Raw genomic sequence first — 14,808 nt, 5'->3', positions numbered from 1 at the left:
GCTTGCCTATGAAAATTACACAGTAGGTCTTGGTATGAAGGTGGAAAACTTGGACACAGGAAATAGTAATAAATTAATTAGGGTACTTTAAATTTATGAATTGAGTGCAAATTTTTTGTCTTTGAGACTTTTTCCATTGTTGTTAGGAGCTGCCCTTTGTTGTCATGATCTGACAGCAGCTGATACCTTGTTTCTGACTCCCATTCTTGCATAGATCAGATGTGACAGGCGTGTTTGCCTTCAGATCCTTGCTTAAATCTGGCTTTGGTTTGCTCTTCAGATTTTTTATTTTATTTTTCAAGTTAGATTTTGTTTTTCACACATTATACATGAGATCTGTGCAACTTTTGGTCTTCTGGTTCATCTTTTGCTCTTTTGATTGCCTACTTTCAGACTGTGCTAGGCTATTTTTATTAATCATATAATTAATATTTAACAGGTAACCTAATTATAAATTAAATTGTAATTAATGCTTTTTATTTTTGCAGCATACACTGCTAAACTGGAAGAAACAAGGTAAGATGCATTCCAGTGTTTGAATTTCTGTCTTTGGTGTTTGGCACCTGTACTTGAGCACATGCAGAAGGAGGATATAGTGTTGGACTCTTAACTGTGGTTTTGCTGTGGGTATTGTTTGCTTTATATAAAAGTTAGTGTTCAAAGCAAAGCTTCTGTGTTGCTGCACACAGACAATTTTGCCAGACTTGTTTACTAGCTAGCAAAGAAGTTTGTTTATTACTAGCTATGATTCTTGCTGGATATGAGCTGTAGTTTACGTGCTGCCATGTAAGAGATCAGGTAAAAGTTTGTGAGGAGGTCTTGTGTCTGAAGTCTGCCTGCTCCAGCTGTGTGACTGAAATACCTCATTCAGTGAAGGTCAAAGGGAAAAGACAGTAAAATAAGTCTTTTTGAAATAAGTTGATGGTTTTATATTCTGTATTACACTTGCATTTATTTTCATGCATGATCAACATTGAAAGGGAAGCCTTTTGATTCTTTATTTTTCTACCAAAAGTTCCTGGATCTGTAGGTTCATACTTGCTGTTCCAATGTAAATTACTCAGATGTATCTGAATCATATAATTTTCATACCCTTCCTTGAGGGAAGAGAGGAAACCAGGTTAAAAGGAGCTGCCTGGTAGTGAACAAACTTAGGTCACTCAGGTCGGGTTTCTGTCCTTTGCCTTAATTATTCGTGAACACTTCAATGATCATTTGCAACCAGATTATTTTTTAAAAAGTAGATATTCATAGTGCACCATGGTGAGCACCACGGAATGCCAAAGTAACATTTCAGAACAACAGACTTAATGCAGCCCAACATTTTCTGTCTGTAGTAGCAGGGCTGGTTCTTGCATGAGAGCCGAAGTCTAGAAGTGGAGGGACAAGGCTGCAGTGTGACTTCTGTATTATATTTTCTTTCTATACAATGGGAGAGTACTCTGCAAAACTGGATGTCATTGAAATCCTCTGCATGCAAAATGTGCCTGTTTGATTGGTGCTCTTGTCACGCTGAGTTGTCCTGCCCTTCCCCGAGTTTCAGGTTGCTTAGGTCATTCTGAGAGTGGGAAGAGAAACTCCATGTGCAGTTTCTCCTCCTGATAAGACTGCGGTCTCCTGATCTGTGCTTAGGTGTGGCACTGTTGTCTCCACAGCAAGCTATGCCATTTCTGAAACTCTACACTCCAGTGTTGCTAATTGAAATGCATCATGAAAGATGTATGGTGTTCCCTTCTTTGTGTTAACCCAGCACAGGAGAATGTGCTAGTCAGAAGGCATTCCTTAATATTTCTGAAAATTCTGGGGTAGCCTCCACATTTGCTCAATGGAGAAAGGGTGAAGGGGGAAACAGGCAAGGAACAGCTTGTTCAGTGTTGACATAATGGTGTTTTAAATAAAATAATTCTAAAGAGTCACTGAAGTAAATACAGAAATCTATTTGAATTGTCAGCTTGCCAGGTTGGATAGCTGTTATCCAGACTATAAATCAGAAAATTAACAGGTCATAAGAGATGGGAGCCTTCTTTAAAAGGCTAGAAGTCTGGGGAAAAAATTTGCTTTGCATGAAATCTATAATGCATAATTGCTGCTTTTAAGTCTCTCAGAAATGTGCAATGTCTCTTGCAGGTTCAGAAATCATCAAGAATAGGGATATGGGTCTTATTTAATTAATCAAATATAGTAAATATTTAATAACATAAAATTATTATTAATGCTACGCTGAGTTGCTGTGCATGTAAATTTGAATAGCTGCTTTTAAGTCCATTAGAGGTTGTATGCAGAAGAAACTCTTATTGATGTGAAGCATCAAATCAGGGGGGTTCTAGTTTTGGAACAAACATAATATTTACAGCATGTAGGTGAGCTTTTCACAATGTCACATTTTGCTGGGTGTTTTAACTAAAATTATCATTTTTGCTTTAGAAGTGCCACATCTTACTGCTGAATCAGAAAGACTTTTTAAACCAAACTGGTTTAGGAAAGGAAGAGTTAAAACAGATGAGTTGAAGATAAACTACAGCTTGAACAAAGAAAAAATAACTTGATACCCTTTGTGAAAAGAGATTAATACTTTGGAAATATCTTAGACTGTTTCATTCTGAAAGTCCTTGCAGTTCTACCAGCCTGCAAAAGCAGTTTGTTGATCTGATTGAGTTATAATTCTTCTTGTCTTTCAGTGCTGCAAACAATGCTGTTATCAGCCAAACTAATGGATCACAAGTAAGGACACTCATTCTTTCTAAAGGCAATTTTCATGTGTCTCAACAGATTTGAAGATTTTGTTATTTGTTCTTGAAATCCAGTGATTGACCAATTGAATGTTACAGTTAGCTATTAATTGTGTACAGTGCTGGAAAAGACTGGAATATCCAGTGCTAGGGAAGTCAGGAAAGAAAATGGCCTTGCTTTAGCTTTGTGCTTAAGAAGAAGTGTTGATATGTTTTGTTCACTTTAATGTGTCATCACTTCATTAATGTGTGTAATAATTGTCTGTATTCTGTCTCTAAAGAGCTGGAATGCAAAGCCAAACCTGCCTGTCCTAACAGCAGTTCCTTCTGCACCAGTCTTAGTGGAAATAGAAAACCTCCCAAGGAGCCCAGGAGCCAGCCAGCAAGATAAGAAGTGGTATGTTAAGCTTTGCTGGGAAATGAATTCTAATTACTTATGCATGATTCAAGTAGCTTTTCCTTTATCTGTGCTTAAATAAGCTGCCATCCTTGTATCTCTAATGTAAGTGGACAATCAAGTTAGGGATGATGCAGCTGATTTCTTGCTATGAATTGTGTGTGGAGAGGTAAGGACAACAGGCTTAGTCACTGCCAACCAAAAGAAAATTTCTTCAGGGGCGGGGCTAAAGGAATTAAGGAGGAATAGCATTTTAAAGTCTTGGAGAGAGTTGGGTCCTTCTCATTGGCCATAAGCGTGTAACCCTTTGCTTGGTATCATGGGGTCCAAGGACTTAACCTTGATCCTTAGGATAAAATAGAACCTTGTAAATTGGTATCCTTGTGAATTCTTTTGAACCTTCTGAAAGAGGCAAACTGACTTTCCTCATGAGCTTGTATAGAATGGGAGCTTGAGGAAAATGACACGAGCTGAAGATAAGAGCTTTGATTTCATGTAATCAGAGTATTTGTTTTATGGATTAGATGCATCTCAAAATGAAGAGGATTTGTTTGAAGATAGATAAATGTACGTGTCATTTATCTTTTCTTAAACTAATTCTATATTGCAGAGCTATTTTCAGTCCAAAAATTGGCATATATCAACCCAGTACTTGTGCACAGGTCAACTTAATTTCTTTGGTTTCTCTTGCCTATGGCTTCTCCAAGAAGGGAAATTCTGGCTTCTGCCAGACTCCTCAGGAGCAGTCATGGTGGAATGGAGTGACACCAAAGCTCTTATCCTAAGCAGTTTCAATCCTCAAGAGAAAGAGTCTTTCTCCCATTGTCAGCCATATGAATCTGCTTTGCTTCAGTATCTCTTACAAGTAGATGGTGCCTGTTTCTAACAGTGCTGTGACAAATGTACTTCAATTGTGTAAATTGTATTAATTTAAAGACTTCTAATACTATCAATTTTGAATGATAAAGGGGATGGTAATTCTGCTTTGAGTTGCATTTTATTGACATTTCAATCAGGACATATGATGATAAATGCTGTTTTTCTTTCTTTTACCCTTGATTTATCTAGTATCTGAAATCTGTGCTTGTCTATGGTGGGATCCTGTTGATCGCTCGATTCCTTCCATGGTGGTGGGTGAAAGGTGGTGGCATCTTTATTCTTCAGCATTCTCAATATGGTTATATTTTGATTCTTTTGGCCTAACTGCAAGATGAGTGGTAGTCACCAATATTTCCTTTGGTGGAAATGTTTGACTTGGCTCCAGACCAGCTCTTCTTGGGTACCTGGTTTGTGCTAATGTTCCTTCTCATGTTTGCAAGGCTGCTGTTGCTTACTGAAATCCTGCTGCTTTGGGTCTGAAGCAGAGAAGGCTCTATAGCCACTCAGTTTTGGGTTTGTTATGTGTGTTTTTAGGATTGAGAGCTTGAGCCTGTCTTAACATTGTCCAGGAATCTCAGCTTACATGCCAGCTGCTGCAGGATGTAGTGTTTGTATAGAAGAGTGGGAGTGAATGCAAAATATACCTGCATGTAACCCAAAACAGTGTGTCCTAAAGAAAACAAGCTTCTTGGCAACTGATGCATTTTAATTGAGAGTGCAATGCTTCTACTGTGTCTGTGTTACATCTCTTTGAGACATTGTTAGTGAAAGTAGTTGTTTTCTGGTTTTACTGTGTTCACTGGAAACAGTACTGCCTGCAATAAAGGGCAAATCCAGCTGTAGGAAAAACACAACAGTTTGGAGCTGAGTCAGGAATTGAGCTACATTCTGATTTCCAAGATGGGAAGTGGGGTTAGGTTAATGGACTTGCCAGAACATACATATTTATTGCTGGGGGCTGTGACTTGGCTATTGTGCCTGCAAGGGTGTCTGGTGCTGCTAACAAGATCTCCTTTCAACTGCTACTGTCTTTAATTGGCCTGTTTCTGCATGAATTATCTTTGCTTTCTGTCAGAAAAATAGTCTTCTTTTAGAGAGAGCTTGCCAAAGATTGTTGAGAACACCAAAATTTTCTGGACTGTGGATTTTGTAGATGGTTAGATTGAAGGGGTTTAGAAGTAAGGTCCTGACCTCCAGGGTTTCTGTACTCTGCTTGGCAGATGCCTCTATTGGCTACCTTGCAGCTTAGATCCCTTCCTAATGTCAATGTTTCCTTTAATTTAAAATGTTAATGCTGCAGCTGCCAACAGCAATTTTGCCAGATTGTAGAAAGTACTTTGCCAGATAGAAAGGATTTTTTGCTGAGTTAGGACAGCAGGCAGAGATTTAATATTTACTTCCTTACTATGGGATAAGTAGGGGAAGTTCTTTGGGGTTTTTTTGCTAGTGGATGTAGCTTTCCTTAACCACATCCATGAGAGAAATGGTAAAATAAAGGAATGAACTGTTGGGGATTGGAGCCCTCAGTATTCACGGGTCACTTCCTCAGTGTATTTCACAGAAACCAAAATTCTGAATTTACACATGGGTGAGCTCTGTATAAATCCTGTTTCTTTTCTAAAGGAAGACTATCCCCAAATGTTAATCATTTACCACTGTTGTGAATCCTGCATGCTTTTCTGCTTGCCTGCCTTAACACGTGTGATCTTCCAACTCAGCTGTCTGCTTGGCTGTTCTGGAACATGAGAAGGTGGAATTTGAGCTGAAGGCCATCTGACCCCTCTATGTGAACAGCAACAATCCTTCCACTTTGTTTAGATTTGGCTCATTAAATCGAATCTTTTACATTAAACTGAAGGAATACCTTTGTTTTAGGAATTTCTTTACTTGAGTAGTTTATGAAGTGCTTTTTTCCAAGCACTTTTTTGATATATGACTGTACCTTTTATCAACCTCTCCCAAAATATACTGGTGGAGGACCCTAGTGCTACACAGACAACAGTTAACAGATCACTGTCCATTTTCAAGTATTTTAAAATTTGGCTGTTTTCCATTAATGACTTATCCCTGCTGCTTTGGAGATGTTTGTGCCTAAAGCCTTACAGTTTCCTAGCTAGGGGCTCCTGCATAATAATATTTTTCAAAAGACTGAATAAAGTGATCTCCCTTGCACCTCTTTCTAACTTTTGGAGGACTTCATACCAAGTGTGGCAAAGAGTGGCCATAGCTGTGCACAGCATTCCTGTGGGTTTGATTTTAGGAACTCTAAATTTAAAACTTACAAGCCATTATGCTTTCATATGCAAAATTAGAAAGTGAGGTCTTAGTTTGTGTTGTGACCTTTTATAAAATCGTTCTTTTCCAGCTAAATTTTTATGTTAATACGAGTTATAGCTGCAGGCAACTTCTTCAGTAGTATCAATCCCTTAGTCACCTAAATTGTGGATGATTCGTTTGCTCTACTGTTTGCTCTTACACAGTAATGTTCATTTCTTCTGAGCTTCTATTTTCTTCTACTTTTTTAAAATTTGCTTTAGAATCTGCACTTTCCAGTCACTTTGAAAACTGGTATTGCTTTAGGTGTTTGCTTCAGGTGTACATTTAGAGCTGCCACTTAAACTTGTTTCCTGCAAATAAAACATGCTGTATACTTGAGGTCTGTTCCTCATTCACCTTATTTCCTCCCATCTGTAAAATGCACGTAATTCTTGCTTACTTCCATGAAGTGTTTTGAAGTATGAAGTGCTTTACATTTGGGAAGTGTAAGCAACATCAACATGAGAGTCAATTCAGACTTGTACAGAAACGTGCACGATGCTGTGCAGAAAGGGCTTTGTTTGGCACTGCCATCCTGTGCAGAAAGGGGTTTATTTGGCAGTGCCATCATGTGCACCTGTACTTGCATGCCTCTTCCCTCCAGTATTCCCCTTCCAGGAATGCCCCTTTTCCCTGTCTTTTCTCCTCAATCTCCTCGCCCTCACCTTTGCTTTACTTTCCCCCCTTCCCCCCTCGTTTCCCGCTGACTAATTTTCCCCCTCCCGCTCCCACCGCTCCAGGCCCCCCGACGCCGCCGGCCGCTGTCAGCGTGGTGGAGCCGCGTGGGCCCCGCCGAGGAGCCGCGCCCCGGACGGACCGAGCCCCGCGTGGGCCCCGCAGGCCGCCGTGACCGCGCTGTGACTGCGGGGCTGCCGCAGCTCGGGACTGCTCCCGGCCCGGGCTGCGAAATCGCCTCCTGAGCTCCCTCTGCGACAAGGACTGCGCACCCGGAGCTGGCTGTAGAGGGGCAGAAGCTTTTATGACAAAGGCTCTGCAGATTGTGCTGTTGGTAGTGAGTCTTTAAAGAGAAACGACATAGAGACCGGAAGCCACACATCACTTTTATTTTATAAACAGTATATATCTATCTATGTGTGCGTATAGATAGATATATTTTTAAATTGTGTTAAAGTTTTTCTTAATGACCAAAAGATCCATTTTTTTTAGCTGGGTTTGAGAGCCATGCAGGAAGTCATATTTATTTTAAAACTACATATATGACCAGTGGGTTATAATATGGTTTCAAAAATCTGAGAAACAGAGGATGTAACTGGCCCTTCTTTGAACCATGATCATGTAAAAATATCTAAGATATGTGGTTGATCTGAAAACCAACCTTTTTTTCTCAATAAGACCTTTTCTGAGAAATATTGTTTGGAAATGGAATAGAATTATTTTCAATTTTTTAAGAATAAATTTAACAGAACTGTCAAAAAGGCAAAGAGTAATTTTTTAAATTATTTTTTGCTTTTTACAACTTTTTATTTCTTTTTTTCTTTTCTGGTCCAGTTGAAAAGAAACAGATTTCCTGACAAACACCAGTCCTACCATATGATTCACAAGGTTAACAATTAAGTCAGAGGTTAAGACTCCAGCTTCATGGGTCAGTGGTATTCTTGGGGGCCTTTAACAACGTGAAGAACAAACCTTTACCCTTGAACACACTGTTTTCTTGTGTTTTCTGAATTTTGTTGCTTTTAAATTGCAATATTATTTTCCTATTAAAAAAAAAAAAGAAGGGAATATGGTCACAGAGGGCTTTTGAAGTTAATTTGTGTAGCTTTTAGGATAAAGGAGTTGTTTGAATGATTTTCAAATTATTTCACTGTGTTTCAAATTGCCACAGAGCCCAGAAATAAAAAATCATTATTTTCAGATATCCAGACATGAAGAACCAAGAAATAAGTGTCAGCCAGGACATAATTTAATATTGCCTGAGATATTTTGGCCTCCTCACCCCCACATCTGATGGGGGGAAAGAATTTGCTAATGAAGTATGAGTCTCTATTCTACAACACTGCTAAGAAAAAAGTTTGAGCAAGCTGTAAACTAAAGATCTGTGACACCTACCAAGATAATTGGAACAATCTCTTGTGCTCATTTTAGTTTTAGGTTTGGAATGGTGGATGTTGTAAACTTCTGGAGTGAAACAAACCCATTTATTTCTTTATTTATAAAGTTGCATGAGAATATGCAAATGAAAACAAGTTGTTTACCTTTACAGTATCATATAATGTCTGTGTAGTTGAAGGAGAAAAAGACAAGGTATCTCACACCACTTGTAACTGAGAGCTTTCTCAGTCATGTTATACACTGCATGCCGTGTGGTACATGTTTGTATCAGTATTTGGGCCAGGCAAAAAGAAGGGGTGATGCATTAGCTACTCCCTTAACTGTGTGAGCTCTGAGCCTATAATGACTTGTTAATGCATTGACAAGCCTTTACATGCGTTACAACCCTTCATTATTCCTATATTCATATTTATTTATGTGGCTTGAACTCCTGGTATCTTTTATCAGCATTTCCCAGAGAATGTTTCTTAAAATATGATGGTAGAAGTGGATTGAAGACATAAAGCCCAGCACTTATTACTATGCAAAGTTCAAATATCCCTTTGTGTGTGGGTAAATGCAGGTTTGTGGAAGGCTAATGCCTGTTCAGTTCCTGAGTGCTGGGAGCTGACTGGTAGAAGCCCTACTTTTCCTGGGAAGCCTTGGACAATTTCCCTTATGGCTGGTGTGCCAGTTCATCAGTATTTTGTAAAAGGTGTCAGAAATTCTGTGCAGTGATTAAAGTTTTTTGTGCTTTTTGCATTCATGGTTGGGCCATTTATGAAGCCTGCCTGGTAATCTTCCTGCTGGTGCTCTGAAGAGGGTGAAGGGTCTGGCAAACTTCAAAGGTTTTGCTGCTCTTTTGAGAACTCATGCCTGCAAATTCCAGTGGCTGAGGGTCTCCCAAGTATGACTTTCCTCTTACTGACTGCCAATCTCAGGTGGCTCAGGAGGTGTTTCAGTGGGTCTGAAGGCAAGAGGGATCAATTCCTACTTGAATCTTGACTTAGGAGGCTTCCTTGAGTTTATCTAAAATTCATTTCATTTCCCTGATGCCCTGTCCTGATGTGGGGTGAAAGTTCCTTCAAACTGTCATGGAGTCAGCAACTGCATGGTGTAGGTAAAATCTGAACATCTTAAAATGGTGGTCATATTAAAGATTGGACACTATTTACAGAAAATTGTCAGAAAATAGGAAGAAAATTGTTGTCTCCATGTGAAGATTATAAAACATTTCGACTCATGTATCAGCAAAGTAATGTATGGGATTTCAGTCCCACTTTCCTTGTTGCCTTAATTGGAAGAGCATCTCTTCCTGTCTGTTAGTTCTACAATTAAATCTCTGTATCTGTCATTCCCTCTCTGCAAGACAGTGTGCTGTTTGCCTTTTCCCATTAGTGCTGCAGAGAGAGGCTGCACAGGAAGTTGAAAAATTTTCCCTATGATTTGCTTTGCTAGTAGCTTCTTATTCCACTGCTTTAAGAGAATCAAGCCAGTGGCCTCAATTTGCCTCACAGCAATTAATTGACTTAAAATGATTCGTACATTATTAGCACTAGAACAGTGATATCCTGTAATCTGATTCAGAGTATATGTTTAACATTGAAAGAATTCTTTGTGTGCTTGAGCTGAAGGGGAAGGAGTTTTTCCCTGCAGCTTCTGTAGTGACAACAGGGCATTGCTTCCAGGTTCCAGGGACTGGAGGGGGGTATGTGGCTCTAACCTGGTAGTGGTAAGGGAGAAGCTGGTCTAAACTGTCGAGTGGAAAATGTCTCTTGTCTGTGCTTAAGGGTGGGTTCTATTCTGTCGTGGTGGGTATGGGCTTGATATCATTGTTCTCATATTTGGGACAGGACTTGCAATAAGGATTGATAGATTTTTCTTCTTAAATCAATATTGCAGCCAAACTGTGATTGTTGATGGAGAGTGGTTGTTGATTGAGCTGGGCAGCAGTAAAGCTGCAGTTGTGTGCACAGGCTGTCTGATGAACCATTGCATTGTGCAGCAGTGGTTTCTGTGTTTGCTCTTAGGATAGCTTTAGCTGTTACCAAGTTTTAGAGAAATGTATGAGATTCCTGACTGCTTGCTCAACATAAACATCATAATTTTTGTAACTATTTTTCCTTGTTCATTAAAAATAGAGCTCATAGGGCAAAATTAAAAGGAGACATTTGCATCAGAAACCAAGAGAGCTGAAACAAGTGATCCTGACAGGGTACAGAGTACACGCTCTGTAAAACACTGTGACTGCTAAAGTTTCATTCATTGCTCTGCCTAAGTTAACAAAACTGAAACTGGTTCTAGGTATGCCTGACCATAAGTCAGAGCAGTCCTGTGCAGTGCACCCTTCTGCCCTCTGTTCTGCTTACCAGTGTTGGGTGAAGTGCTGCACAAACAGCTTTTTGTGATACCAACTTCCCTTCCCCTAATTTTTCTTTTTCTCTTGTAAAATCCCAAAGGGTACATTAATTTTTTTAGAAAAACTGCATATGTTTGTTCCAAAGAGTGTATTTCATGGATAAAAACTTCCCTTTTTCTCTCTTCACTTTTTCCACTGCTATGTAATGACACAGCAGGCAACATGGACCTGTTCTGTTATGAAGTCCCTTATACAGATATGAAATGTTCCCTTTTTCATGTTTCTTAAGCTCGCTGAAAACCAGTGTCTGTTAGGTACCTGGAACAGTTTTTCTAGGTTATGGCTGATCAGCAGAAGATGGCTTGAAAAAAGGCATTGCATGTGTTAAAGCTTTTTCTTGTTCCAGGAAGAATGGTAACATGATTGTGCATCTCTCTGCCCATCTTTCTGCCCTTGCAGCATACCTCTTGTTGATTTGCTAGACAGCACAGACTTGCCAGAAACGTGTGTGGATGATGCCCTGGGCCGTCCAGTTGTTGGCTTGGCAGCAGGAGATTCAGAAGAGGCTGTCACTTGCCCTGCTCCTGGCATGAAGGAGACTGCTGCAGACAAAGCAGACTCTGATCGTAAGCAAACTGACAGATTTTGCCATATTGTGATGTGTGAGATCAAGATTAAATAATACATTGATGTGAGATTGTTTCCTTATGAAAAATGCAGGATTGTTTTAGGATGCTCCCTTAGATTATATGCATAAGGGCAGTTTTACCTATTACTGTAACAACAAGAACAGAGATACAAGTGAAAAGTCAGTTCTTCATTGGATGTGACTTTGTCCACAAATACAGTAAAGTGCAACCATCTAAGCAATTGACTCTGTGTTGCTCACTCACTGTGAGGATGGCTGGGTCAATGAGCTGCCAGGAGTGCAGTGTTATCATTTGGTGCACACAGTCTGCAAACTTGGAATTTGTACTGAAGCTTGAGCAAGTAGATTCACCCATCCCTGTGCTTTTTTGCACAACTCCAAAATTATGTGATTAGTATTCAGGAATAATGCAAGTTAAAAGTCAAATAACTCTATGGAACATTGGGAAGATGATACCTTTCTTGTCTTTTTCAGCATTTGAAGACACATTCCTAAAACTGAAACAGCTGGAGACAGAGCGCAGCAGCCCCGTGCCGACTGAGCGTCCCAATGTAAACATAAACATCCAGGTAAATGTAAACATAAACATCCAGGTAACTGGCCTGCATTCCTCTGCTGCGGTCCTGGATCTTGTTCAGATCCTTCTGAAAAGCCTTCCACTTGCCTTGCTCTGTTTGCAATGAGTGAGTGATACTGGGGGATAGCAATGGAAATACAAATGCTTTATGATCTATAAACCTGTGTGTGACAAGGCAGTGAGATAAAGATGGGGGCAGAGGTGCATGTATGCAGACTTGCAGCCTGGTGAGATTTTCTAAAATCAGTGGGAGTAAAAGGCATAAATATTTGAAATGTTTGTCAGTTGTCTTTATCTGTAGGTTACTACCTGCATGATGCTGGGTAGTTCACCCTCTGTCTGGAAGGGCTGAGCTGCTTTCCTGGCATTTTTCAATTCTAAGAAGGTTGTTCTGATGTTTTGTTTTGAGTCAAGTTTGCTGATGATCCGTCCCTTCTGTTAAGTGGCCAGTTTGTACCTGCTCTCTGATGGAGGTGTTGGTGCTGGTGTTTACACAAAGAGGAGTGATGTGCTTTGATTTACTGCTCTCAAATCCCTCTGAGCAAGCCAGGCTGCACTTCACAGGCAGCTGAGCCAAATACAAGCCTGAGTGCTCTGAACAGGGTGAGGGCTCTCTTCTCCCTCCTTCCTCTTCACTCTTTCTTCCCCAGCTTCCTTCTCTCCTCTCTCACCACCAGGAATCATTGCAGGTTTCAGTGAACAAATATATCTACAAACTGGCAAAACGTTTTTTTCCTGCCTTTGTTTTGACTTTTTGTTGAGGCACTGGGTTTCTTGAGGTTTTTAGTTTGCTCTTTAAGTTGGTAAATAGTGAGTTAAATAGGTTGAGGGAAGGGGTCAAAGAAATGCCAGGGCCATAGTGAAAATAAGTACTGTTGCTAAAAGGGCTGGAGAAGCCAGGATCCTCCCTTAGAACAGCAGTGAACTTTAAGAAATTCACTGGTTATCAGACAACTACCCCCAGACAGGATATTCTTCTGTGTTTTTTTAATGAGCTTTAAAAACTGAGATTTATTTTTCATTACTCTGCTTTCTGTGATGCAAAAGCTTTGGGAGATTTTTGTGTTTTGGGCAAGCAGAGAGGGTGAAACACCTGGCAGTGTTATCTCTGTTTAGACTACCCTCCCTTGCAGGGAGGCCCAAGGATTTATCTAGCTCTGAGTGAAGCAGCTATGATTTTTCTTGCTCCCTCAACAATAACCAGGTGCCAGGAGAGGTGTTCAGCAGAGTGTGTTTGAGCTAAGCCCTCTCCTAAGTGTTTGTTTCCCACCTCCACGTGAGAGGAGGCTGCTGCTGTGGCTGGTGCTGCAGGCTGCTTGGCTGTGTCCCCTTTAAGGGCTGCTGGCAGGGCTGCCTGCTGCACCTCTCTGCTTGGTGAGTGCATTACAAAGATTACCAGGTCTCTAAGAAGATTAGTCAGTAGACTGTCGGTCCTGTTATGCTGAAACACTGTTTCTACATAAACTAAAGCAAATGAACACAGTTTATTTAAGAATATTTTAGCCTGTTGAGCTCCACTTTAGTTCAGACAGAGAGAGGAAAAAACATTTAATTGGTTCACTGAAGAGACTGGCCCGGACCTGTTTCAGAGGTTTCTAAGTTGTGGCTGATTTATTATAAGCAAGCTACGATTCCTGTAATGAGCTAATCTAACAAACAGCTGCCAATACAGAACAGTCACAGTCATCCAGCTGCTGTCACATAAGGTGCTGAGGAACTTCAGAGGTTATAGATACTGGGAGGACAGTAATCTGATTAGAGAGCAAGAACATTTGCATAACAGAGAATTATGGATCAACAGTATGCCAATAGGTGGTAAAACACAGTTCAGCTTTAAAGAAGGAAGTGCAAATTATATTAGGAAAATGTAAGAGTAGATCATTGGAGGTTTTTTTAGGGTACAGGAGACAGAATAAAACTTGTCCGCCTATGATGTAGCTTACCAAGAAGTCACTTGAGAATGTTTGTTTAAAAAAGATAGACAAAGATTAGAGACCCTCTGCATACTTGAAATTCCCAATGCTTCAGATTGCAAAGACATGTAGGTTACAGTAGCACCAAATAAGCACACCCTTCAGAGAGGAAGGTTAATGTTTTGGAAACCAGTCCTGAAAAGAGTGACCTAGAAGTTACTATTAAAAATACTTTGTTTCCTGCCTTTGAAGGCTGCTTTAGAAAACACGGAAGCTTTCATTTATGGTGTTTGTTATAAAATGCACCTGTGAGCTCTTCTCCTGTACTTACTTTTCTTCTCAATCTGTTAGTAAAAGTGTTTGTGCTATCCTCTTCTGGCAGAATTGCATAAGACTGCAATATATCCACTAAAACCTTGCAATAAGTTTAGATCCTGGAGCTTGCTGTTATTTCAGAGGGAATGCAGTATTGCAGCATTCTCTCTGAACGTGTGTGATTACAAATTTCAGCGCACGCAGAAACTGTTACAGTACATAAAAGGTTTGCAAAATGCATTGGGAGAAAGTGTTATCTTTCTACTCCTGAAGGCAGAGCTGCATCCTGAACTTCATAACACTGTTATATGCCAACTCGCTTCAGCTTTGTTAATTAAAAATCGTTAACTGTTTTCCATCAGGAGATGGAGATGGCCTGACATCTTTATGTAATTCTATGCTTGCAATCAATCAATCCTGATTGATTCCTTTGATAGGGAAATATTTATCTAGCTACCTCTGTTCTTCTAGAGAAAAAGAGGAAGCAAGGGAATGAATGGCTTCATTTTTCTCTGCTGCTCACTGCCAAAATCTGTTGGGATGGAAGAATGAGACTTTGTCTTTTCCCAGCTTTCAGTAGTGCAGTGACCAGATCTGGCAAAGAAAGCAAATAGCTTTAAAT

At 40.0% G+C, this 14,808-nt stretch overlaps 1 protein-coding gene across 7 annotated transcripts in view; it reads left to right on the top strand.

Annotated features, from left to right (window-relative positions):
* The window catches only part of EPB41L5 (erythrocyte membrane protein band 4.1 like 5), a 52,891-nt gene that overhangs the window by 26,001 nt on the left and 12,082 nt on the right, over positions 1-14,808 (top strand). For all 7 annotated transcript variants that reach the window (XM_063161810.1, XM_063161811.1, XM_063161809.1 and 4 more), the window contains 5 exons: positions 489-516; positions 2,679-2,721; positions 3,011-3,126; positions 11,192-11,358; positions 11,856-11,950. In XM_063161810.1, the coding sequence (XP_063017880.1) occupies positions 489-516; positions 2,679-2,721; positions 3,011-3,126; positions 11,192-11,358; positions 11,856-11,950 (449 nt within the window). The remainder of the gene's footprint in view (positions 1-488; positions 517-2,678; positions 2,722-3,010; positions 3,127-11,191; positions 11,359-11,855; positions 11,951-14,808) is intronic.

Source organism: Melospiza melodia, chromosome 8 (assembly GCF_035770615.1).
Source record: "Melospiza melodia melodia isolate bMelMel2 chromosome 8, bMelMel2.pri, whole genome shotgun sequence".
In the NCBI taxonomy this organism is placed as follows: Eukaryota; Metazoa; Chordata; class Aves; order Passeriformes; family Passerellidae; genus Melospiza; species Melospiza melodia.
Note: the sequence above shows the minus strand (reverse complement) of the source record. Positions and strands in the feature narration are given on the sequence as shown.